Source organism: Chlamydotis macqueenii, chromosome 17 (genome assembly GCF_036417535.1).
Source record: "Chlamydotis macqueenii isolate bChlMac1 chromosome 17, bChlMac1.mat, whole genome shotgun sequence".
Taxonomy (NCBI): Eukaryota; Metazoa; Chordata; class Aves; order Otidiformes; family Otididae; genus Chlamydotis; species Chlamydotis macqueenii.
In genome coordinates this window covers 3,591,522-3,615,535 of record NC_141572.1, presented here as the reverse complement: position 1 = coordinate 3,615,535, position 24,014 = coordinate 3,591,522, and the positions used below count along the sequence as shown (strand labels likewise).

The window sequence follows — 24,014 nt, the reverse complement described above, 5'->3', positions numbered from 1 at the left end:
AGGCTACCTTGGAAATTAGATATACTGGGGTTTTTGTTTGGTTTTGTTTGTTGGTTTGTTACAACTTGGCCAGCATCCCATCTCCCTGCCACTGCTGCCCGCAGAGCGTGGTGACTTCTGCGTGGCGGTGGCCTTCGGCTAATGGGTGTGCTGCAAATGAAGGGGAAATGCTGGCCGTTGCTGTATGCCTGTGGCATTGCATAGATTTTTTTTTTTTTCTTTACAGTAGTTTACTCAGCCGCCGGCAACTTTCAGTCTGTTTTCAGCCAACACGCTGCACTTATCACGTTGTCAATGCTGCTTTTATTTTTGTTTCTCTCGATGTGTGTATATATATGTGTGTGTACATATATTTCTATATATAAAATACATATTCCACATCTATATGTGTTGATATGCCTGTGTGTAACGTCTGCCTATTTTCAGCATGCGATGCTGAGAGACTTGGACCGAGAGCAACCCATTAAAGCAGGATCTGCCCCGCGCCTTCAGCTCCGCTGAACAGAGGAGTCTGGCTCTGCGTCGAGGCCACAGGACGCTGCGTTTTGTGGCTGCTCTGTTTGTGCAGACTACTTGGAAACTTTTAACCTTTAATTTCAGATGCCTTCTTTTTAATATTCAGCTTTATCCCCAGCATCAGCAAAAGGATTAGAGGCTGGTTTGTCTTTCCCTCTTGAACTCATCTGTGACTTCAGAGTGCATATTAGTTCTCTTAATGGCTTCTTTATTAGTTCATTACTGCATAACCTCCGGGCATGGTAGGACTTGAAACGTTAATTTTCCAACCAAAGTTCAGTTGACAGACTTCACCTCGTCCCCCTGAGTCAGCACGTGAGTAGAGGGCTGGCTCGCTTTGCGCTGCAGCATCACTGAGAAAGCAGAAGGAAGGGAGGAGAGTGTTCCTCTCCCCAGAAGTTAACAGTGTGATAGGAGTGGGAAGTATGAAGAAACAGTACAATACCCTGGAATATTTAAGGAGAAAAGGTGGTGTGTGTGCCTGCATGCTTTGGTGTGGTGTTACTTTTTTTCCTTTTTTTTTTTTCTTTTCTTTTTTCCCTCTCTCCCTTTTCCATCTCATTGCTCCAAGCTAGTGTTTGGCTGCCCAGTGAACTATAACAAGATTTAATAGCTCCAGTGTAGCTATATTGCATTTGGACTGATTCCATCCTTCTGTTGTAATAAACATCTGCTTTACAATGAGCTCTTAAATTCTATAAGTGACGTCAGATTGCATCTAATAATGGAAAAAAGATCAAGTACTGTAAATGCGACTTGTTCACTCGCTGAGGCTGTCTTGTCAAGCAGTATTTTATCCTCAGCCCGCTGCAGTGCTATCTGCATTTATCTTTTGAGGTTGCCCTGAGGTTTACACCTGAGGAAAATTGATTCCCATGCATGCTTGCCTTTTCCTCCTCTTCTTCCCCCGCTTCCTTTCTCTCTGGTTGTGTTGTAGGCTGTGGCCAGACCCAGCGGACGCAGCGCAGGGAGCTCCCCGGCTCAGCTGCCAGCCTCGGCCGTCCGCCACAGCTACGCCAGCACCGGGAGGGCTGTGGTGCAGTTTTGCGACGTGGGGAAACGTTCATTAGCTGCTGATTCACTGTCAGATGCGATCTAAGCTCAGTGGTGAAACGTGGATGTGTAAGCCTCTGCATAAACACTCCTGTTTGAGGAAGATGTGACAGATTAGATGTACGATTAAGATGTGCGATTACAAAGAACATTACTTACTGACAGAATGGCCTTTAAGCACTGAGCGTGTGAACTGTGCACTTCTAAGGAGCTTTAACTTTTGATTTTTTTTTTTTTTTTTTTTTCCCCCAAGGCCTAATGAGTTTTTCAATCTGCTTAGCTGTCAGTAGGTACGACCCACACTACGAAAACTGCAAACTGCTGATTTTAGGAAGCTCATTCTGTCTCTTCAGTTTATCGCACGCACACGTATGTGTGTGAGCGAGTCTGGAGTGCAGTGTTGAGTGTTACGGCAAATAATGGAAGGCACAAAGTCACTAAATAGAAATGTTGGGGTTTTTTAATCTTTCAGTGTGAACATTGCTGGAAACAGTCCCACTGGAGAGATCACTTTGGTGGGGTTGAGAGAGGAGGGACTGGTGAAATACAAACATCCAATATTCATCTGCTTGGAAAACTCTCATAAATTGCGTCTTCCCCTTGACCTTTACGTAGGGGTAGTCATTCATGTGATCGCAGGAGACAGTTCTGCTCCAGCCGTTAGTGCACTAAGCGTCATGCATTCACCAACACAAAGTTTCTCTGTGTCCCGTGGTGCTTCCTGACGAGACAGCAGTGGGATGAGGGCAGGACAGTTCTGAGGCCGTGCTGGTCATGGATTGCAGGCTCCGTGTGCTGTAACCCTTGGCGAGGGTCAGGTGGGCGAGGTTGCTGAACAAGGGTTGAGGAGGGTTCAACACGGATGTTTTGCAGTTGCTGATGGAGATCTGCTCCTGAGAGGCAGGAACACCGTGGACAAACGAGACCAGAGTGGCAGATAAAGGGAATGGTCTTTGCAGCAGTGATATTCTGGATGGATAAAGCCGAGCAAGACTGCTTTTGGGCCAGGAAGGAGACTGCCGCATTAATCAAGATGTGAGTGTTGAGGCTGCCTTTAAAAAATGCTGAGTTAGGTTCTAGGAATCTGTTTCATGTTTATGCTGCTTCTTCTAAAGGCATAGATAAATCCAAGCGCAATATGTATGCAGCACTTCCAGTTGTGGGAGGACACTGTATCCTCCCTCGGGGGAGGGAAGGTGGCCAGGCTGCTGAGCCTGGTGTTGCTTCCCAAAGTCTAACCTTGGTCATGCTGGGGACCAAAGCTATCGTCTCCTTGATGTTGCTTTCTTCGAGGAGGTATCTGTTTGGGTGGATAAAGGAGGTGTAGAGAACCTAAAGAAAGTCCTTAGGGAGGTAGGTAAGGTCTCCAGAAAATGCCTTTGCTCATCCTTTGCCATTACATGTTTGACTTGGTTTTCTTACAGTTGTTTCTGTTAATTATTTTTCATTTCTCAGTTATGTGAAAATATTGCAGGGAAAATTGTTCAATAGCTGAGTCAAGGGTATCGATCTTTAGCTCAAGAGCGTGATCTTTCATAGGGGAGGTTTTTCTCAACTTCAAAAGGCAGCGCAGCTCTGAACAGGCAGTGGTTGCTGAGAACCTGAGACTGTAGTCGCAGGGCTGGTGCCAGCCTCTGCCATGGGCTGCTGAGCGACTCTGTGATGGGTATTTCCTTCCTAGGGTGAGTCTTTTAACTTTATAATAGCGTAAAACGAACTTCCTGTGGGAGGCTAGAAAAACACTCATGATAGTTGCTCTCTGCATCTAGGGCTTTTTCTTCCCTGTTGAAAGTGGAAATAGCAGCTGTGGCACTGTGTGGGTCGTTGCTGCCGTGGTGTAGCTCTGTCCAGCCCTAAAAAGCCTGGCTGTGCCCACAGCCAGGATGCGAAAAACACGAGCTGGTCAAAAATTAGTTGTCGAGGTGAAAGCTAGGAGAGCTGTAACAGCACGGCTGGGAACAGGCAGTAGCAGCCCCTCTGTAGCCTGAACCCACCGGTGTGAGTAGTTCTCCTGCACCAGACCCAACCGACATGTCGAGGAGCCAGGATTTTTGCTCTAATACTTAGTTTCTGTACCCTTCAGGGCCAGCCTGTCAAGTCTGGCTGGGGTTTGGCCTCCAGGACTCCAATAACACAGTTCAAAACCCCTTCATGCACTAACTCTTATTGCTTAATTACAAGCTGTCAGTTCTTATCAGTTCTCCGCTACCTCGTTTAGTAACAGGGATGCTGGCCCTGGTGCTCCCAAAGTGACAACCACAAACAACAGCTTCATGGGCTGAACAGAGAGATTTTGCTGAGTCTTTTGGTCTGCTCAGCTCCTGCAGATCCCGATAGTCCCCCTCCCACTTTAAAGAAAGGGCACTTCCTTCAAAAGTTTGTTATTGTTGTAAGGGAAACCATGAAAATAAGAATAAACGCAGTGTGCTGTGCCTTCAGACAGCCTGAAGCAATAGCTCAGCGATGGACCTGACTCATCGCGGCAGGATATTGACTCTGGAGCCTAATTATGATGCTTTGAGAACCTGATTTTAAAATAATTGAGGTATAAAATTATGCGCCTGGCTTTCGCAGTTACTACAGCTCAGTGTATAAATCGAATAACGGGCTGTACAGATGTGCCGCTTGGCTGTAGCAGAAAGAGCAGCGACTCTGGAAATGTCCTGTGTCACCACGGCTTTCCGCTTGCTGAGAGAAGCCAGCCGCGAGCTGAGTTTTGCAAACCGCGTTGGGTCGCCACCAGTCCTGGTTGCGTGGCCGCGGAGGGTTTGGCAAACCTGAGAAAGTCCGGCTTGGCGCTTGGCGGCTGGACAGCCGAAATCCAGCCTGCCGTCGAAACGCTGGCTGCTTGCTCGTCCCGCGTGCTGAGCATCTCCGTTCAAACACCTCTGGCTGGCTGTAGCCGGGGCCCGGCTGCGGGTGCGTGTTGGGGACACAGCCGGTGTTTTGACATCCATTTTCCAAAGCTGGGTTGCGGCTCCCTCGCCTCCAGAAGGGCTTTCTCTGCTCGCTGTAGCAGCCGTGGCGTCTGCAGTCAAACTTCTGTGTTTTGGGCAATACAGCGAGCCGTTTTGGTGAGCTTCAGTTCCATGAGGCAGCTGCTGCCGTGCCTGCTTGGTGCTGAAGGGTTGGGTTTTTTTACTCTGTAATAAAATAAACCCTCTTGTGTCTTGGCCGCCTGAATTATTACCTACCTGGCACTTCATTATAAACACATTTTTTCCATCTTGGTACTGGTTTCCTGCGGTTTTATTACTTTTAAGGTTCTATTTTTTGTTTTATTCATATCTTCCAATCGATAGAAATATCCTGGTTTCAGCGAGCGGCGAAGGCAGACGTGACTGATGTCCTTACGGTGGGAGCAGAATCGCTTTCTGAGCATTTGGGGAACGAGGAGGGGAGCTTTTTAAATCTAATTTTCAAAGATCTGTAAAGCATAACAAGCTGCTCAAGACGCGTAGCTGAGTCTCGCGCTGCCGTTAGCTCCAAGATTTGAGATCCCAGCACTCTACCGATGCAGATCTGGGGCCAGTGCTGGAGATCCATCTTTGCATAGTTATTGTTGTTCTTTGCCATGCCGCTGATTAAAAACCGCTTAATGAGATTATCCCCACCTGTTCTGGAGGATTAGTTTGATAGAGGAACGCCTGCACACGCACGTGGATGCACACGCTTGTGTGCATCGGCACGGCAGTGTTGGGAAGCTTGATCTTCCCGGAATTATTCTCTGCAGAGCTTGCCATGGCAAAGATTTATTTTTATTTTTCTTTTTCTTTAATATCCCCCACCCTGCTCCATGCTCACAGATTGCTCTGACAGCAATAAAATGAAACAGAGAATTGAATTTGGAGATAAATTGTTTAGATAATGCAGCACGAGACGGATAGCTATTCCAGAAGAGTCTGTCCGGGATGGATTTGCTCTACTGCCAAATTAGAAATGCGGCAATCAAACGAAAGCGAGCTGACAGCACGGTGGTGCAAGGGCTGCGTGCCTGCGTCGGGCAAAGCCTTTGGCTGGGACGTGGTGAGCAGCGCCCCTGCGTAAACTCAGCGGCGGGTCAGGTCTGATGGAGGTGGAGATGTTGCAGTCCCCTCTGAGTCCAACAAAGATCAGAAGTTGGTAGACCTGGGTTGTAAATACTGAGTTTTGTGTTTTAACCTCCCTAAACCTTGTAAAAGGTTGGTGAAGTGCTGTGCAAACACCGCGTGGTGCTGAGGCCTGTTGGTAGCGGTGTGGTTTCCTTGTTCCCGGACCACGGTTTAATCCGCTGGATGAGTTGTCTGGTTTTATTTGGGCGTTTTTCCCCCAGGGATAGGCCTGGGGCTGTTTTGGCTCCAGCAGCTCTATCTGAAGACTTCCAATAAGCAGGCACAGCAGAAAGGTGGATTTTGGTGATGAGAAAGAACCAAGGGAGTGCTTTGCATGGTAGAAGGACGATCATCAGATCCTGCTGAGGCTGATTTCGACCCAGTTTCATGGCCAGCTTCATGTCTTGTGCCCTCTCTTCCTCACCAGGCATCTCTTACTGCCCTCCTCCCTCTCACCCAGATTTTATTGTCTTTATCCAAGGCCATAGGGAGTCTTAAGAATATTTGAAAAGTTACTGCTTTAACCCGTGGTGTATAACTGCTGTATTCCCTGAATTCCTAAGCAATAATTCTATTAAATTGCCTCAAGGTGGGGTGCGATGGGTTTTTTTTTGTGTTGCGGTTTTATCTTTAGCTGTATTCCTAAGCAGCAGGAGTGTAAAAATCAGTGTGGCATCAGCATCAGTGGCAGGAGGATTTTGCCTGTAGACTGGTTTGGAGGTGAGAGAGAAGCTATCCTACCAAGACAGTAATTCAGAATAAAGCAGGGAGGAAAAGTACATTTCTGCTGTCTTCATTGTTAGAATCCAAAATATTTTCTTCATAATGATGTTACTGAGGGCAAGGAAGTCTAATTTTTGCCTTTTCTTGCTGCTGAATGAATGTGAGAGGATAAAACCTGATACCTTTGAGTGGATGCATCTCTGGTGCTGCTGACGTTGGAGGGATACTTTATTGTCTGGCAACGAAAGCTCTGCCTGTTCGTTTTGAGACTGTGTCACGTCTCTTCCATGGAGATGCTATTGCATATGAAAGTCTGACTGTTACGGTGGCAAAGGTCAGCAGGGTAACAGCTTTGATGGTATCCCCTGAAGCAAATAAAAATTCTCCTGAAAGATTCTGTTCTGTTTGATACCAAGGGTCTGGTGGCACTCCAGGGGTTCTATGCTATTAAGTTTATAGCTATTAAAAAAAATAATTTTTGTGTGTGGTTTTTTTTTTTGGTGGTGTGTTTTTTGGTTTTTTTTTTTAATAGGATGTTCTCCAAGAAGAATGGAAAATAACTGCTTCTCTATTTTCTTCTCTCTCTCTCTCTGTTTCAGGGATCCTCAATGCATTTGCTTGCCATTGTTTAAGGAGCCTTTACTGAAAGCGTCTGGACTGTGTTTCTGAGCAGACAAGAGATTTTTCTATTCAAAATGCTCATAAAGGAATATCGTATTCCTCTTCCGATGAGCGTGGAAGAATATCGAATTGCACAGCTCTACATGATACAGGTCAGTAACGCTTCAGCCCGCGCGGGCGGGTGCAGGCTAACCCAGGGCTTCGTGTGGGAGAGTGCGGTACTGCTGCAGAATTAGGTGCTTTAACTTGGAGATTTGCTGTGTGCTTATAAAGGAGCAGCGGGGAAAAGTGATACAAACTTCTGTTTATGACTTACCTCCTCCTGTCCTTAGAGAACTTGTGTTTGACTTGCCTGGGGCAACGACGGCTCATGGATAGGCTGTTCCTCTGGAAAGCAGCACTGAGCCGAAGTGTGTGGGTACCTGTCTGGAAGTGATCAAGCTGCAGGGCGTAAGCAGCTACTGCTTCCCAGTTGGGCTGTGGTTACTGGTCATGGCAGTTCCAGCTGCAAACCAAAGGCTCGCACTCAAGAAACAGTCAAGTATAAATTTGAGAAGCTAACCAAAGGCGTAACTTGGAATCTATTGGGCGAGGGGGAAGGGAAGGAGGGAATCTGGAACTCTAGATGTAATATTTCTTTGCTTGTGTACCACTATGAACCAGATAATAATCAGTTTAAGTGTAAAACTTAGATTATTTTTAATAGGCTGCTGTATACTGATGGGAATTTTTCTTGAATTCCCTGTCTTCAGTAAAGCAGTTAATTAAAATGTTGGGTTTTTGTTACTCAACTCCTCTGTGCCCATATTCTCCCAGTGTTTAAATCCAACCAGGAGCGTTTTTAAAAGGAAATGAATCTGGAATGTTATTTCACACTTTAAATAAAATTTAATTTTGCTCATCTAGCAAAACACACATCTAATACTGAGTTTGCAGTAGAACTCTGCTTTCTGTGGCAGGATGAAGTGATGCTAGAAAAATCTGCTTTGGCTTAAAACCTGAAAATGAATTAAGGGAAAAAAAAAACAAAACCAAAGCAAAAGCACAACTCCCCCATTTCTCCCCTGACCGTCCAACTGTGTTCCTTAAAGACGCGTGCGCTTGGACTTGACTGTTAAAACAGCGCCCAGTGTGTGTTTTCCAGTAATAACCATCAATTTCCTTTTTCTGACACAAATACAAAGCCTGTATCTTCTTTGTGTGTTTAACCTAAATGTTACCACAAATGAGTAAACGTTTTTCTTAGGTGGCTTCATTTTTTTGTGTATCTTTTCCTGTCGCTGTGGCTGCTTTGAATATTGTTGTAATTATTTTGTTACAACTTTTTCTTCCAAATTTGGCTCAGCTGTTTTGAAAAGAGCTGGTTGATGGAAGCAGTGTATTAGCTGTGCGAAACTTGTCAGCGAGCGGCTGTGCGTACAGGAGAGTGATCTCATTAAGGAGGGGGAGCCCACTTGCTTTAATGGAGGACGAGTCGTTAACTGGGGAGTGTCTGTGGGGGCCTCCCGCGAGATGTGGAGGACTTGGTCAGGGGGCTGAATTTGCTCTTCAATTTTACTTAATTAATGCAGAATGCTGGATTACGCTTTGTTTACTTGACTGATTTTTGGCCACATCTTAATGTCAAACGACATGGTAAGTCATTAGGGTTTCACGCAACGGGAAGTTCACTGGCCCAGGAAACTACTACACCTCTGAACTGCCATCCAGCCCTGCTTCAGACCTGCTCTAATGTTCTGCTGCGTTGATGCGCAGCAAAGTAAGGTTTCCTCTTAGAGTCAGGTGCGATAGCTGGTGTCAAGGTAGGTCCCTGATCTCCCTTCCCTTACCCGGAGCGGAGGGGTAAGCTGGAAACACTGAATGCAGCCTGAGATCCAGGTGAGCTAGAAAATTGTGTGGCAAGGAGGTGACATTGCTGCATTATGCATACAAGTAGTACAAGAGGGAAAAATAGCTGTGCTTTCTGTGGAAAATACTAGTCTAGCTCAAATTTAAAAAGAGTAACAAAACCAGAAAATCCACTTAGGGTAGAATGTGACGTTTATGTCCTCTTTCTTGGTGTTTAGTAACGATCTACTTCAACTCTTCCTGAAACTAGTGGGAAGATTCCTGCCGACTTCAGTGGGAGCTTTTCCTAGACCATGATATCAAATGTCCTTTTTCTTCAGTTTGATTTAAAAGCAGAGGTTTTGTCTTTGAGACAGGCGCTGGGGAGAGCAGTGAGGAGCATGACGTCTGTTCTTTTCAGAGAATGAGGAAGTGCTTTGTGTCCATCTTCTTATTTTTCCTCTGAAACGCGTAAGGAGGCCAAAGGAGAAGCAGGTTCTGTATGTTGAACCCCCTTAGGGGAACAAGCTGAGATATCTGTATAAAACAGCAACGTAGATGCATTTCTTAGAAATCTTTGGCTGAAACGTGGAATGGAATGATTCAATGTACTTCCTCGGGAAAGGAGCGGTTCTTAAAAGCAAAAGGTTAATTCCAAAGACATTTGTTGTGTGTAGTACAATGCCATTGTTGCTGGAGACACTAGTCAGCCTGGTCCCGTAAGAAGCAGTTTTTCCCACAGTGTAAAGAGGAGATGTCACAATTACTCCTGAAGGGTTTTAGAGAGCCATAAGCATGTACTTGAAGTTGATCACTCATTTAACTTCAAGCTCACAAGTGAAGATCCCCGTTAACCTCCAAACCAGTTGGTATAAATTTGCTTTTTAAAGAGTAATCAAATAATTTTCCTAGGTTTCATCATCCTCCAAATGAAAGTTTTCCAAAAGGCCCTTCTCAACTGAGGGCTGAAGCAACTGGCCCATGCAGTTGCTCTGGAAACCCTTCTGTGGAAGCAGTGCCTCAAAGCCCTGTGGGCAGAGATGTTCCACTCAAGCTGTAGTGCTGTGGTCACTTTTCAAAGATGTTTCCATGGAGGTTTTTGCCTTTGCAATGGAAGGTCCTGTGTGCTCCTTTTATGAAAGAACAGTCCTGCCTTCTTAGAATTCTTAACAAAAGCTTCCACCAGATTTGATGTAAGCAGCATCACGCCCAAGTAGCAAAGGATCCTTCCATTAAACCAGGACAGGCTGTACTCATATTTACTGTGTTTACTGGATAGGAGAATTAAAATTGCGCAGTATGTAATCCAGCATCTTCGTTGGTTCTCTGTGCCACCAGGCAGGCGAGAAATGCAATAAATCATTGTGTGTGTGCCCATGTTGCTCTGTAATTCCTCTTATACTGAAAGTTCTCCGGGCTGGTGTATAAAGCTGTGAAAATTGAAGCGAGTGGCCTGCTGCTTTGCTTGTTTTTTCATTTTATTTTATTTAATTTGAGACTGGGGGGAGGGAGCAACAAGTCTCTTAAGTGTTGCTTTCTGCTAGCTTCTGAAATATTATCTACAGAGACAGTGGTTTCAGTCCTTTAAGAAGCACTTAAATTCTTCCATAAATAAGTTAATTTTACATTACAGCAAAGGGCTTAATGTACCCTTGACTTGCTTGAAGCCTAGCAGATCTGAACGGAATTGTTTTCTCTATTAAATTTTAGGCTATCAACATCCGCATTTTCATGGGAAACCTCTCACGCGGTGTTGTCAACGCGCTCAGGTTGGGAGCCCTTCCTGCATCAGCTGCAGAGCAGTTAGGAGCAGTTAGGACTTCGCTCTTCCATACACACGAGGGTTTGTTTTCCATCATTGCTGAGTTTTTGTCTCTCTTGCTATCCAAGTTAAAACATACTGATTTTTAAATCTGAGCTCGGAACTGGTCATCTTCCTTCCTACTGTTTTTATCCTGGTGCATAAAACAGGCGAAGTATTTCACAGCGGTGAAATCATTCCTTGTACCTCTTTTCTAGACAATAGTTTTGTAGTCTGACTTTTCCCTAAAACCTGTGTGCACATTTAAAAGTCCATCCTGCCTCCAGGGGAGAGAGATCTCTAGATAAACTGGACCTTGAGAGTCACCTGTGGGACTGGGAGGGCTGCAGTTTGACCTGGGGAAACTGCAGTCTCCTGTCGTAACATAAGCAGAAGGCAACTAGACGTGAGTGTTGAACTGAGTTTTATGAAGCACAAACCATTTATGGAGGGGACAACTACAAGCATCTCTAGGGATTTCTTTCATCCCGCAGAAACATGGAACCAAGGGCTCTGTCCTGGATGTCTTCTCTGATTCTGCACATCACATCAAAGGCACATGCGATATTTCTCTCTGTGCGAGGACTTTGAGGCCTGTTGGACACAAAGGATAGAACTGTTTTATTTTATACATTAGACAGACCTTATTAAACAGTCTCTAAATTCTTCCTCTTCCGAGTATCCTACATATTTGTGTCTCAACAGCTATCCTTTCCTGTAACACTTGGTTCCTTTTCTTGTGTGTTTAGGGAACCCACCTTTCTGTATGCCTCCCTCCCACCCCCAGAGCAATGCACACTCTAATGTTAACTCTGTCTCATCAAAGCTTGTGTTCCAAGATCGGAACATGTCTGTCAGAAAGATCAGTATGTTATTAGCCAAAGGTCAGTCCATTTATCATCTTAATACCATTCATTAGTGCAGTTCCATATGCCATTCCGAGAGACTGTTGCCCTTCTGACCCTTATGTAAGACAAGAGAATTCCTCTTGTTATTAAATATTCTTTTTATATCAGTGTGCGTAGCTCACTTTCTCTGCTGTAAATAACTCCGGTGCTTGTTTTTTCCGTGCGGTTTTCTCTGAGTACTTATGACCTTCCTCCAAAGATAGTGTACTTCAAAAATATTCTTCTGGACCTAGTGATTGCCTTTTGAGGAGACTTATTTTAAGATAATATATCATCCTTATAGGCTAATAACGTTAATACTTTGTCATTCGTCACTTTGAGGGTCCGTGGCTGGGGAAAGACTCTGACCTCTGTGTGAGGCAATCTGTAAAGACAATCCGTCCGCTCACCAGTGTCTGCTGAACTTGAGCAGATCCTGGGAATCGAGGGCTCTTCTCATCTTCTAACATGAGCTTTTCTTCTACAATCCCTCAGGGAAGGCATTTATTGCCTTTCCTGAAAAATCAGAGTGTGTTTTCAAGCATTTGCACTGTGCCATGTTCACCTGTCGTGACTGCTGCTGGAGTACCCTGGGTTGCTTCCCTCCTTTCCGAAGGACCGTGATTTGTCTGTCATCCCAGTCTCCAGACCCTGTCCTGTTTTCTCTTTTCTTTGTGGTAGCTCTCAGGTACAAAATGTGTAAAAACGTGCTTGGTGGTGGTAATTCTTGAGGCCGTGTCCTGATATCTGGGTGCAAAAGTCGTGTCCCTTAAACTGCCAGCTACACTTGGCTGTTGCCAGCGGGCTCAGCAGATGGTGAAAGATTGATTGAGTGGGGAAGACAAACTAACCCTTCGTCTCTGGACACTGAAGAACAGGATGGTTGATTATTTTTGTTTCACTTGCAGATGCCTTGGCCATCTGGACAGATAGACATATATGCTTTAATTTTAAAAGCAGGTGACACTGCTGGCAGCTCCAGAGACCCTGGAAGGTTCACAAGTCTAAAAGCAAAAACCTAATTTGAAGCTTTTCCACCAAATTTCTGTGCTGCAGCATTAAAAACCTGTGACTTCTATGTTCTCTCTTCTTCCTCTGGTTTTCATAATCTCTTCTTTGTCATTGTGAGGGCTTGCATCCTTCTGAAGGAGGAGACTAAGACACTCGCGGTTGCTCAGCTTTGAGAACAAGTACAGGCATGTTCGGTGCCACCAGACTGGCACTCTGGTTTGTACAAGTGGCAGCAACACCTGTACAGGTTTGCATTTTGGGAAAACATACAGAAATAGCAAACATCTTTTTTTGCATTTGCCTTTTTTTCTTGTTTCGTAGTCATTATCCTGGAACAGTTCTTAACCTGACTGTTAATCCATACCTGTTTAAAAAAAGATTGATTTCAGAGTAATGACCTATGTTGCCTTAACAGTTCATGTGCTCTCTTTCTCTACCAAAACTGAATGAAGCTCAGATAAGGTTATAACACAAAAATTATTTTAAACTTCAGATTTGTGCTGATTTTAATAGAGGGTGCAGCACTGATAATCCTACTGAGCTTGTGGCTGTCAACATTTTTTTCCATCTTTTTTTTTTTTTTTCTTATGAAAGAAGATTTCTGACATGTGGACACAATCTTGACTGTTCACACAGATTAGACTGTCATTTTTTCAAATACCTGAGGGTAAGTAATGAGTTAAGTGTTAGGAAAACTGTAGGAATTTCTTTAAGCCAGTCCTCCAGTATTTTGGCATACACACTGTTGGGTTCCTAAAATCTAAGGGATGTAGTCAGGGGATTGAAATTGATCCAAAACACCCTGAGTTGAATTTTCATCTCTGACTCACAATATAATGGGCAACTTGCTTTACCTCCCTTTAACCTAGGAAAGGTAATTCTCACGGACGGTATCTGTGGAATAGTTAATACAGTGAAAAATCAGTTTAAAGACAGGGAAGGAAATACTCAAGGTAAGGTGAAATACTGAGCTGGAGATGTAGTAGACATTTTGAAAGATGGAGCGTGTGGGATAAACAAGTTTGAAGTATCTCCGTAATAAAGCGATTGCTAATTCCTGTGCCTCTGACACATCCAGCCCTGGCTCTGTGGGACTGTGACTGGGCGTCTTTGTAAGGCAGAGTGATGAATGAGTGGCCATGAGAATGGTTCTCTTAATGCTGAAAATTATTTATAGTCCTGCAGAATTGATGGTCCCCAAAATATCCTGGGTTTTTTTGTACAAACAGCTTCATTAATATCTAGACTCGATTCTAAATAATGCAGCACATACAACATTTGTACAGATTTCTGCTCTGTCTTCTGCTCTGCTCTCTTTGGCTGACAACCTGTCCTACTTGTAACTTTTAGGGCTTTTTAGGAATGTGTTTCACATTACAAGAAGAGCAGCCAAGAATGATGGTGCTGCAGATGCAGCGCAGGTGACCTGCACATGCTTGGGCGAGAGCAATTGCTTCTTCAGGACCTTCTGCGTGCTCAGCTTTGCTCTGCTTCTGCTGGCTGGGAGCCTTGCAGGATTTGGGGCTGGAAACCCGGAGGGATGAGGTTCTTGCGGCCTAGGTGCAGTGCGAAGGGCTATGACCCATACTTCAGCTCTCAGGAGAGTGAAGGGGCGGCAGAGACAGGCCTGGGATCTCCTGGACACTAACATAGCACCTGTCAGAACGCAGATCTACATGTGCTTCTCTGTCAGGGGTGATGTCCTCTTCTTTCTCCTTGTGTCTTTAATATCTCCTTGGAGGCAGCGTTACACAGTGGTTGAAGCACAGGACAAAAGGCCAGCAATTCCTGTGTGACTGTCCCAATTCTTGCTTGGTAAACTTGAGGGAAGAGCCCCGTAATATCCCTGCTGCAGGCAGGGAGGTGATGAGATGGCAGCTCCCTGCAGAGCGAGGAAGGACCCAAAGGGGAACTCTCCTGGAAACTGCAGCTGTGCAGCACCAGGTTGGGAAGACAGATGGAAACTGCTTTATGGTTACTCTCAAAATCATCTGCCTAATAAGCTAATGACTTTGGATATCCCCAGTGAAACCAGGGAGGAAGGGCAAAAGGGACTTGGCTGTCCTGACGGCTCTGAGCATAACCCCCTGCTGCAGAGTGTAGGACAGCCCCACTCCTGCTGAGACTGGGTCACTGCTGCGATTTCGGATCTGCCAGGAGGACGCATTGCTTCCAAACCCAGCGCTGGGCAGGGATGTGAAGGTGGTTTGTAAAGTGAGTGGTTCTGGAGGAGACCGTGCTCATGGTCAAAGTCTTAGGTCACTGTGAAGTGTCTCCATGTTGATGTCCTCTTTGGCCAGCTGATCCAGCAGCCTGGAAAGTGGCAGTCCTTCCATGACATTATGGCTAGGTGTCTGCCAGGATGCAGAACCTTCTGATTTCCCTCCACACACACAGTTTACAACTCTCTCTTTCAGTTTAGGACTCTTGATTGTTTTTGACTGGGTGGTAGGAACACCTTAAGACCAGGTTTTATGTTCACCTGGAGAAGCGCCGGTTTTGGGGGGAAAGGACACTGCCTAGACGGAATGAAGCACTGCGTGTTGCCCAGCTGTTGATCAGACCTGAAAGAAGGATGTTGAAAACAGCTGCTCCTTTGCCTTTATGATAAAGCCATTGAGGAGGAACAGATTTCTTTTCCCCTCTCCCCGGGATTTCAGGTCATTCCTATGTGTACAGTGCGATGCGGCTCAAAGTGCTATTGTAAAGCCTCGTGTTCCGATCGCTATCGTGTTGACTCAAATGAACCTTCCTTTGCTAAATAACTATTGACACTGGCCCTTCATGTATTGTGGGTTTTTTTAACAGCACTAATTCGATTAAAGTAATTGTCATGCGTGAAGGATGCATGTTAGAGCTCAGAGGGCACAGGGAAACCTCAGCTGTGGGCACCATGGTTACTGGTGACATCACTTGGTTTGCTGTTACCAGTAACAACTGGTGTGCAGCGCTGAAGCCTGAGTGAAGATGGCCTGAACTAAACCCAGGGGATTGCTGATGCGGTCCCATTGCCATGGAAACAGGTGTTGCAGCTTAAAGTTGCCTGCATTCATAATGCAAACCAAAACAAAGTAAGTTGTGGTGTCCACAACTTCTGAAAAGGCAGAAATAGTGGTACTGGAGAGACTGGGAAATCCCTTTGCAGTTGGACTTCCTCTCCCATTAAGGCAGTGCCAACTTAACTGCGCACGACAAGATATAGCAAGCTCTGCCTTTGAGCAACAAGAACAAAACTCACAAGACCCTTACTGTCCTGTAGCAATTTTGTTGTTGAAGCACTGTCAGTCCAACTTGACGTGGATTGTTTCTGATTAGTAGTTTACAAAGTGCAAGCTCCAAAGTCCTATTAAAACCCATCCCTGGGGTAACAGGATTCCTAGCTTCTGCCTACCTTTAATGTTGTATTTCCAATACAACCAGTAAGACTACACTCAACTCCTGCGAAATAGGAGTGGAGAAGCTTCCCTGCCTTCCCTGTTTGAGGGCCGTTTTGCTGTATTTCGATAAAGGTCTCTGCTCAAGCCCAGCGAAGACGACTGCCGCATCATGGTTGGGATACTGAAATGGGGCTTGAAAGATCTGCGTACTAGACATAGCCTTGCCAGCAGCTCTGTGTCTTCAGGTTACTTTCTCCCTCTTCAAAATGGTGCTCTCGTTGATTCCATCATGGATGTGAGAGGACTTGGCTGTTCTGGCTGTGGCACAAAAGCCTTTGCCAGCAAGAAGTTGTGTGTGCTGTTCTGCTTCAGCACTCTACTGCATTAATAACAGTAAGGATGATTTTTATTTTTAATTTAATTTAATTCATCCAACTTCCTGTTTGCTCTTAGAACATGTTATGCTCTGGTAAAATCATGTTGGTTTTGATCTGATCAGAAGTTTTCCTTCTTGGCTTCTGTAACAGTGGAATAGTACTATCTCCTCTGCTCCCTTCTTTCACGCTGAAGAAAGAATTTGCTCAGGTGATTATGGTGATAGCATTTTAATTGAGCGTTTCAGGTCTTTGACACACATGTTTTGAAAGGAAATATAACAACAAAAGCCAGCTTGGGAAGTACAACTCTACTGTACTTTTAGAGTAAACCAACATCTTGTTTTCAAAGTCAAAGATCCGATTTTGGATGACCTGCAGTAAATATTGACCGTGAGCGGTGCCTGGTCTATCAGATATCTGTATCAGCAGGCAGGAGGTTGGCGGTGGTGAAAGCAGATTGCTGGTAATGAATTAGATGTCAGCTCAAATGCTCAGAAAGGAGTGGTTAACAGAACACAGAGCTGAGTCATACCGCAGCAAGAGACAGCTGAAGGCAGATGGGATACACCCGTGTCCGTGCACATTGTCGCTGTGCTTGTTATCCACGTAAAATAATCCTGGGCCGGGAAAATGTGTTAAGAATAAACCCGACATTAGTTTCAAGACCTCTCGGTGTTTTCCAGTATCTCTGTTGTTGGCTTTCTGCTTTGAGGTGCTGGGATTCTAGCTTGCAGCAGCTGTGACTGAAACTGTGCGTCTGTTGTCGTGCTGGTTTATTTGTGGTGTTTGAGCGCTAGTGTCTCCACAATAAGCCCAAATACATGGCTGAGGCTAATGGGCTGCTTTCCTTATAACCTCTCCCAGCCGGTCCTACTCTAACTGGTACCTTCTTTGTACACACAGCTTCTGCTCCTGTACGGTGCCTGCGGGTGGGAGATGATGATGGCTGGTAGGCAGCTGCCTGGAGCGCACCGAGGAAGGCAGTTGGTGATGAGAAGAGGGCAACGCTTTGGAAGATCAATTAGAAGAGTGAATTCTCTTTCAGCCTAGATAATGTCCAACTGGAGATAGTTGAGAATGTTTTTCCCTGAATGTATGGAAGAGATTGAATACAAGCTCTTCATTCCTCTCCCAGCCTAAATTTTGTTACTCAGTCCTTTACATCTTAAGGCCTTTTGTACTTCCTTTTTAAAACTGAATAGAAAAAAAAATAAAAATAGATCTGATTAGTGAAACCAGGTCTTAAAAGCTATCCGATTTTGGCAGGAGTCATCCATCCTAAGTAGCTTCAGGCATCTTGTTGTCCAGTGGATTGTGTGAGGCAATTTAGGCTTTCTCTGGTTCCCAAAGGACAGGTCTGTTTCTGGGAACTTAATTGGCATTTGTGGTAGCCTTAGCATCCAAAACAATTAAAAAAAAGTATTAATTAGCCATAGAGAATGTTTTCTCAGCCTCTCTTGCCACAGCAGTATGAGCAAGTATGTTAGCAAGGTCCTCTGGGGATATTTGCTGTCATGTTCCTGTTCAGTGGTTACATAGGTACTTTTGTTTGCTGTCATTGTCAACTGAAACCATCAACCAACTGAAACTTCTTGTATCCATATCTGTGTCTAAATGGGATTAAAAAAATCCCAAGACTTCAGTTTTGTTTTAATAGATTCTCCCGGAAGAATTTGGACTATCAAAATACCCTGCTGCCAAATGGGAGCTGGAGGAAAAAAGCAAAAAAATCTTCTGGTTATTGTTTCCAGACAATGATTTGTGTCTTCATTATCCATGGACGATAGATCTACCAAGCAAAGTGCTGTCAGTCTTCATTATTCGAATAATCTCAAATCAAAACTCTCACGGGTCGTCGAAGTAGGCCACTGGTACTGTGTGAATACTTTGCTGTAATGTCCAAGAAACTTCATCATGAAGCTGAAGTATGTCAGGCTTTTATATCGCTATCGAACTTTACGTTGAGGGGTTGTACTGTAAACAATAATCAGTGGTAAACAGGGTAAGATTATAGCTCTAATCTATTTTTAAAAGCTAGAACAATGCCTGGGTTGCTATTATCACCATGCAACCTACCCGACTCTACTGTTCTCTGCAGTAGCATTTCAGTGCTCAAAGGAGTGAGTTGCGATAAAAAAAAAAAACTTCAGGAGAAATGAAACCACACGCAGTGCCAGTGTAGGCTTTGTTTGCAGAGACTGTGTGTGTGCACCTGAGCCCGTGTGCAGCCTGCACTTTACTCCAGGGCTGAAATACAAGGAGAAGGACTCTGGTTTAGGATAATATTCTCTGTGTTCTTCTGAGCAATACTGCCTATCTTAGCTGTTTTATCCAGCTTTGTGCATTCTTGTTCTGTGAGTGCTTGGCTCCTCCAGCTGTAGTGAGGCTCCTCAAGTTGTGGGGGTTTCCGTTGCCATCGATGATGTTTCCTTTACTGAGCCGTACCCACCAGAAAAACATGCGAGTTGTGTTCAGTCCCCTGGGTCCCATGCAGCTGTGCCGGGTCAGGTTTGCTGGACCAAGGCTTTGCAAGATGTGCTCTGTGTGGTTAGCTACCAGCGAGGCACATTTCTGACTGGGAAAGGGGATGGAAGATCTGAGAACTGATCAACCTGTCTTTGCTAGCAGAGGGCTTTGTTTACAGCCGTTTGTCTCCTGGGGTGAAGGGCGGATGATAAACGGGGTTAGGCTAGCCCAGTGCTTAGATGACATTCATGGGAATTATTCATCTATGATTGTTGTGGTGAGGTCATGTGCTGTGTCCCATGCTCTGCTGCTGTGCCAAGAGATTTATTTTAATAGAAGCCTTTAAGTAACTGGCATTCTTGCTAATCATGGTGCATCTGCTTCTCTGGGTTCCCTGTTATGAGTAATTTAATGCTATTACTTTAGCTAGAAGGGATCTGTGTCACCATCTGTCCTGGAAAGCTATTGATGGGCCTGTGCAGAACATGGAGTGTCAGCAGCAGAAGAGAGGGACTTCTGCAGGGACGGCTGGATTTCCTGTGGTAATACAATGTAAGGCGGTTTATTGTGATTATGGCTTGGATAACTTGCGTATAGAGGCTGTTAGCTGCTCTTTGACTTTGGGGACCGTTCCTCAGGTATTTCTGTAAAGGGAAGATGCTCTTGTCAGGTAGCAGCAAGCAGTAATAACACGCGTAATCGGCCAAATGAAGCCTCTGCTTCTCGTAGGGGCGTGGGTCTACGAGGCTGAAACCTTCAAGACTGACCCTAAAATTCCCGCACATCTGCCACTCCCAGCAGACAGCTATTCTTTGGAGAGGGCTTGCCAGACACTTCTCAAGACAAATGCTTTCCTAATCGATGGTTATTTTTTAATTGTTGTTTACAGACCACTTCCTTATAACAAGCCCTCTCCACGCTATAGCTGAGTCACAATAGACGTGAAGAGGCTAGATGGCTGAAAGCAAATTGCTCTTCACTCCCGTAAGTGGTGTACTTTCGCAGTACCACTTAGGCGCAGAGTATCATCCTCATCTCTCAAGTGTGTGTGCCTGATGCTTTTGTTTTTATTGTCTGAGAAACGTAGCTTCTTTTTGTCTTTGTGACTGGTTAGCAATTGTACTGTTCGCTGTCTGACCTGACTCGTTCGGTCCGTCCTGACCTCACTGCGGCTTGTTGCCTTCTCTGCAAGCTGTGAAGTATGAGAGTGTGCAGGGCTGGGAAAGCAGCTTCATGTGGAGTTTTTCTTTGATCATGCTATCCTTCCCAGCAGTAAGTTACATTGAGTTTTGAGTATAAATTGGCCTGACTCAAAAGTCCTGGCTCAAAAGACAGTTGGGGATACGAACTGCAACTCTGATGTTTTTGTTGTGCACAGGTACAGCTCTTATTTCACATTCATCTATGAAAACATTCTTGCTGTCCCTTGTCGTGTCTTGTGTACATAAGTGACAAGCAGGAGGAATGCGTGGGGCCAAAATTTGCTTAGGACTGGCAACTGGGCCGAAGAGGCTGTGGGCTGGAGTTGATCATCTGGAAAGGTGGAAGGAGGAAGCATGCACTGCTCTCAGAATAAGGTTCGTGGTCTCCTGCAGGTGCATGGAAATGAATAAAATAACCAGAAATCAGAAGTGGAGACATGAACTGACTTCCACAAAGAGTTTCAGTTAATTTGGGCTTTTCCCTTCTTCCTTCCATCACAAAGTGTTGGGACCGTAACACCATGCCAGCCATCACACCAGCAGTGATCAGACAGCTCTGTCTGAGAAGCTGAGTATTAGCATTACCAGGTCATGTGGAAAAGCTGCTTATGGCAGTATTCACATACAGCAAAAGGTGGCCAATCTTGCAGGTTCACCAGGGTTCTAGCTGTAGGATGATGTTGTGGTTTAGCCCCATTCAGGGCTAAGCACTACGCATCTGCTCGCTCACCCTCCCCACCCCTTGAGGAAATGGGGGAGAATACCAACCATGGCTATTAAAACAAAAATAAATGTTCAGTGTTTTGGTTTTCCATTGCAATACAAGCATTTGTAAATCTGGGAGCCCAATTGCTCTGGGCTTGGTGCTGTCCTAGGACGTGCTGAGTCCGCTCGGTGCACTGGATTTCTTCTGAAATTGAAAAACTCCTAAATGCGTTCTGGTCCCAAGCGAGGTCTTGCAGGTTTACGTTGGAATTGTTGGTAACCATGCAATCTAGAATGGAGTTTTAAATCTAGACAATATACGATTCCCCATGGGATAATGTGACACAAAGATAACTCTATTTCCTCTGCGTATGATTTTCCTGTGCCATGTAATAAAGCTCTAGATCTCCATGATTTGTATCAACCGCTCAGAGCAGATGCTTTGCTGTTATTCTGTCTGACACGTTCGCTGTGCCTGCTGGGTTACTGCCTTTTCCGAGACCTTTGAATTAAGCAGATTTTTGGGTCATCAAGATTATTTAATGTTATTGTCATAAATATTTGCACAGGACTTGGTCAGTGCTTATGTAAGAACTGAAAGACAGTAATTTGTTTTAAGAGGATGTGTCTTTTAACGAACTGCCGGCTGAATGTTAGTATAAACTGTAAAAAAGTGCTTTTCTTTTGCAGGACTATTGCAGTTTGTGGAGTGTGGAAAAAAAAAAAAAGACTATTTAGATTGCCAGTTACTTAGAATTGTTGGTTACAGCTGTTTAAATTTAAAAATCACTTGAGAGCTCTTTAAAAAGAGAGTTATTTACTTCTGAATAGCTGTGTTGGCTTATCATCCTGTCCTCAAAAGACGAGAAGCTGATCTCTTGCATCTTATTAATCATTTTCTGTTAAACCATGTTATCCTTTGAATGGTTTGTATGCCAAAATTGAGAGGTTGTTGTTGTGTTGTATTTCACAGTTGATTCTTGTATAAAATTCAATTTTTTTTTCTTAATTTCCGAAGTACTATCCTCTCAAATAAACTCAAAATATTAACAATATGAATCTGTTGTTTGGAAATGATGAAGGTTATACATCATCCAATCTGCTGAAATGTGTTACAAATGAATAAATATTTAGTTTGCCTCTAGCTCTTCTTAGAAGCACTGGAATTAGTTGGTTTTTTGTTTTTTTTTTTTTTCTTTATTGAAGGAATTTTTGCCAGGTTTCTCAATGAGGGACAATACTAGAAATACGCCAAAAATACGGAGGCTGCCAGAGGGTGCTGTGTGCATTCTGGCAAACTTGGGATGTTTCTTCTAAATATGTTAATTAGCAGAGCACAGTCTCCAGGCTGTCCTTGGAGAGCTGCTGCCCTGCCAGACCACAGCAACAAGCCCCCAAATTTTGTGGGTTTTGGGTCATAAAATAGTCTTTATTACTGTGGTGTTGCACCGAGTGTGTGTGTGATTCTTCACACTGATACACCACCACAAGAATGTGCCAAGTTGGACAAACTCCCCTTCGCCGTGTCATCTGCTAATGCAGAAAATTTCTGTCCCGCTGGGTGGTTCACAGCTGGAGCCACGGCTCGGCGTGCTCTCGGGAAGAGCGATGTGTAACCTGTTACAGGAGCAGGAATTGATGTGTCTTTAGGTCTCCATTCAAACTGTCTCACAGTGTCCAAATCCAGATTTGGGTATTTGATGTTATAAATCAGATCTCTGTTCCTGTGTTGGCCAGGTGAGTCTCTAAATCTTTCTTTTACAATCTCTAGGTTTGGTAATCTTACAGCCAGGGTGCTGCTGCAGTTCCGCTGTCTTATGAAGCTCTGCCCAAAAGGAATCCTAGAGACCATCCCCAGTGCTCGTGTGCTTGGAGACCTCGGTGTGTACAATGCACTGGAGGGATTGACGATGTGATCTGTTTTCCCTTTCAGAAAAAGAGCAGAGAGGAGACATGTGGGGAAGGCAGCGGAGTGGAGATCCTGGAGAACAGGCCGTACATGGATGGCCCGGGAGGCAATGGGCAGTATACTCACAAAGTGTACCACATTGGTATGCACATACCCAGCTGGTTTCGGTCAATATTGCCCAAGGCAGCTCTGCGAGTGGAAGAGGAGTCATGGAATGCATATCCTTATACGAGGACAAGGTAAAACTTATCAAAATGTCCAGAGCTGGTTCCTCTACTTTAGAGAGAGCATTTGATGTCACCCTGTGCAGCAGTGGCATCTCTTCCATCTCCTTTCAAGAAACTGGGGTCAAGTCCTAAAATTCTTACACAGCGCTTAATCTCAGGAGTGTGGCTGTTGCCTGAGCTGACTGTGTACGTGCTTGAGAACTTGTGGCTGGTTGCTCTAAAGTGTGAGCTGGTTTGTCCATCAAAGTGTGGGAAATCTTCAATGGTCTTTATTTAGTGTTGTATCCTGCACTGCGTGTTCTACTTAACGTTGCAGGTATCTGCTGGCTCAGTGAAGTTATAGGCGTACACAGCGATGGGACCGTTGTCGTGTTGAACGCTGTCAAGTGAGACAGGACTCATTTGTTCTAGGGGGGGGGGAGAAAAATATTAATAAATACATAAATTTGGTGCTTGTTTTCTGGGAACTGTCTTGCTGTTGTTTAGCTAGAAAATAACAAACTTAGATCCTCTGGTTTTCACCCTGAGAAGGGAAGAGCGCTGGAGGCTCTGTGGAGCCCTTTGGGACCTCTTTATTTCAGCTAGTCTCGTCTGGGAGGATTTTGGATACCCTGGAATAAATAGCTTTTTTGGCAGTTACTCTGGTTTAGAGCATTTGCCCTTTTCCAGGTTTACAAATCTGATATTGCTGTCATCTTTCGTAATAAAAAGGCTTTAATGGATATTTTCATTTTTATCAGAAATCTAGAAAAGTTTCGTAGTTCTGTTTTAGCTGGTCTCTACATGTAACATTAGTCTGGGGAAGCATGGGGAGTCAGTGACAGCATACAGGGAGTTGCTCATGACTAAATGTAATGGAGCTGTCTGACTCTCGAGTGATTAAAGTCCACTTCCAGTCTGTTTTTTGTCTATTCTCTTGAAATATTTGTGAGTCAATAAGTTGGCCAGGAAACCTGGCGCTGCACAAAACCAGTCTGTATTTTATTCTGCCGCAGATTCCAGGCAAGAGCTCTGCTTTTCTCCTGGTAGAGATGCGTTTCTGGGGTGTCCTTGTGTTTGTATCTGTGTCGTACCTGCAAGGATAATGTAACTTGTTAGTATAGCAGACCCAAAAGTGATCTCCTTGTTCAAAACTGCTCCTTTAAGAGCAGTCTGTCCTGGTAATCTTTTCCTGGAGGAGACATTGTCAAACTAAATTTCAGGGTTTTGTCAGCGTCTCTG

The 24,014-nt window shown here is 44.6% G+C and overlaps 1 protein-coding gene across 6 annotated transcripts in view; it reads left to right on the top strand.

The window, feature by feature from the left end:
- PITPNM2 (phosphatidylinositol transfer protein membrane associated 2) overlaps positions 1–24,014 on the top strand; it is a 136,265-nt gene that overhangs the window by 60,734 nt on the left and 51,517 nt on the right. For all 6 annotated transcript variants that reach the window (XR_015260491.1, XM_086761920.1, XM_086761923.1 and 3 more), the window contains exons 3-4: positions 6,983–7,156; positions 22,591–22,805. Coding sequence is in view for 5 of the 6 variants with exons in the window: in XM_086761920.1 (XP_086618046.1) it covers positions 7,079–7,156; positions 22,591–22,805 (293 nt within the window). In the remaining variant the exon portion in view is untranslated. The remainder of the gene's footprint in view (positions 1–6,982; positions 7,157–22,590; positions 22,806–24,014) is intronic.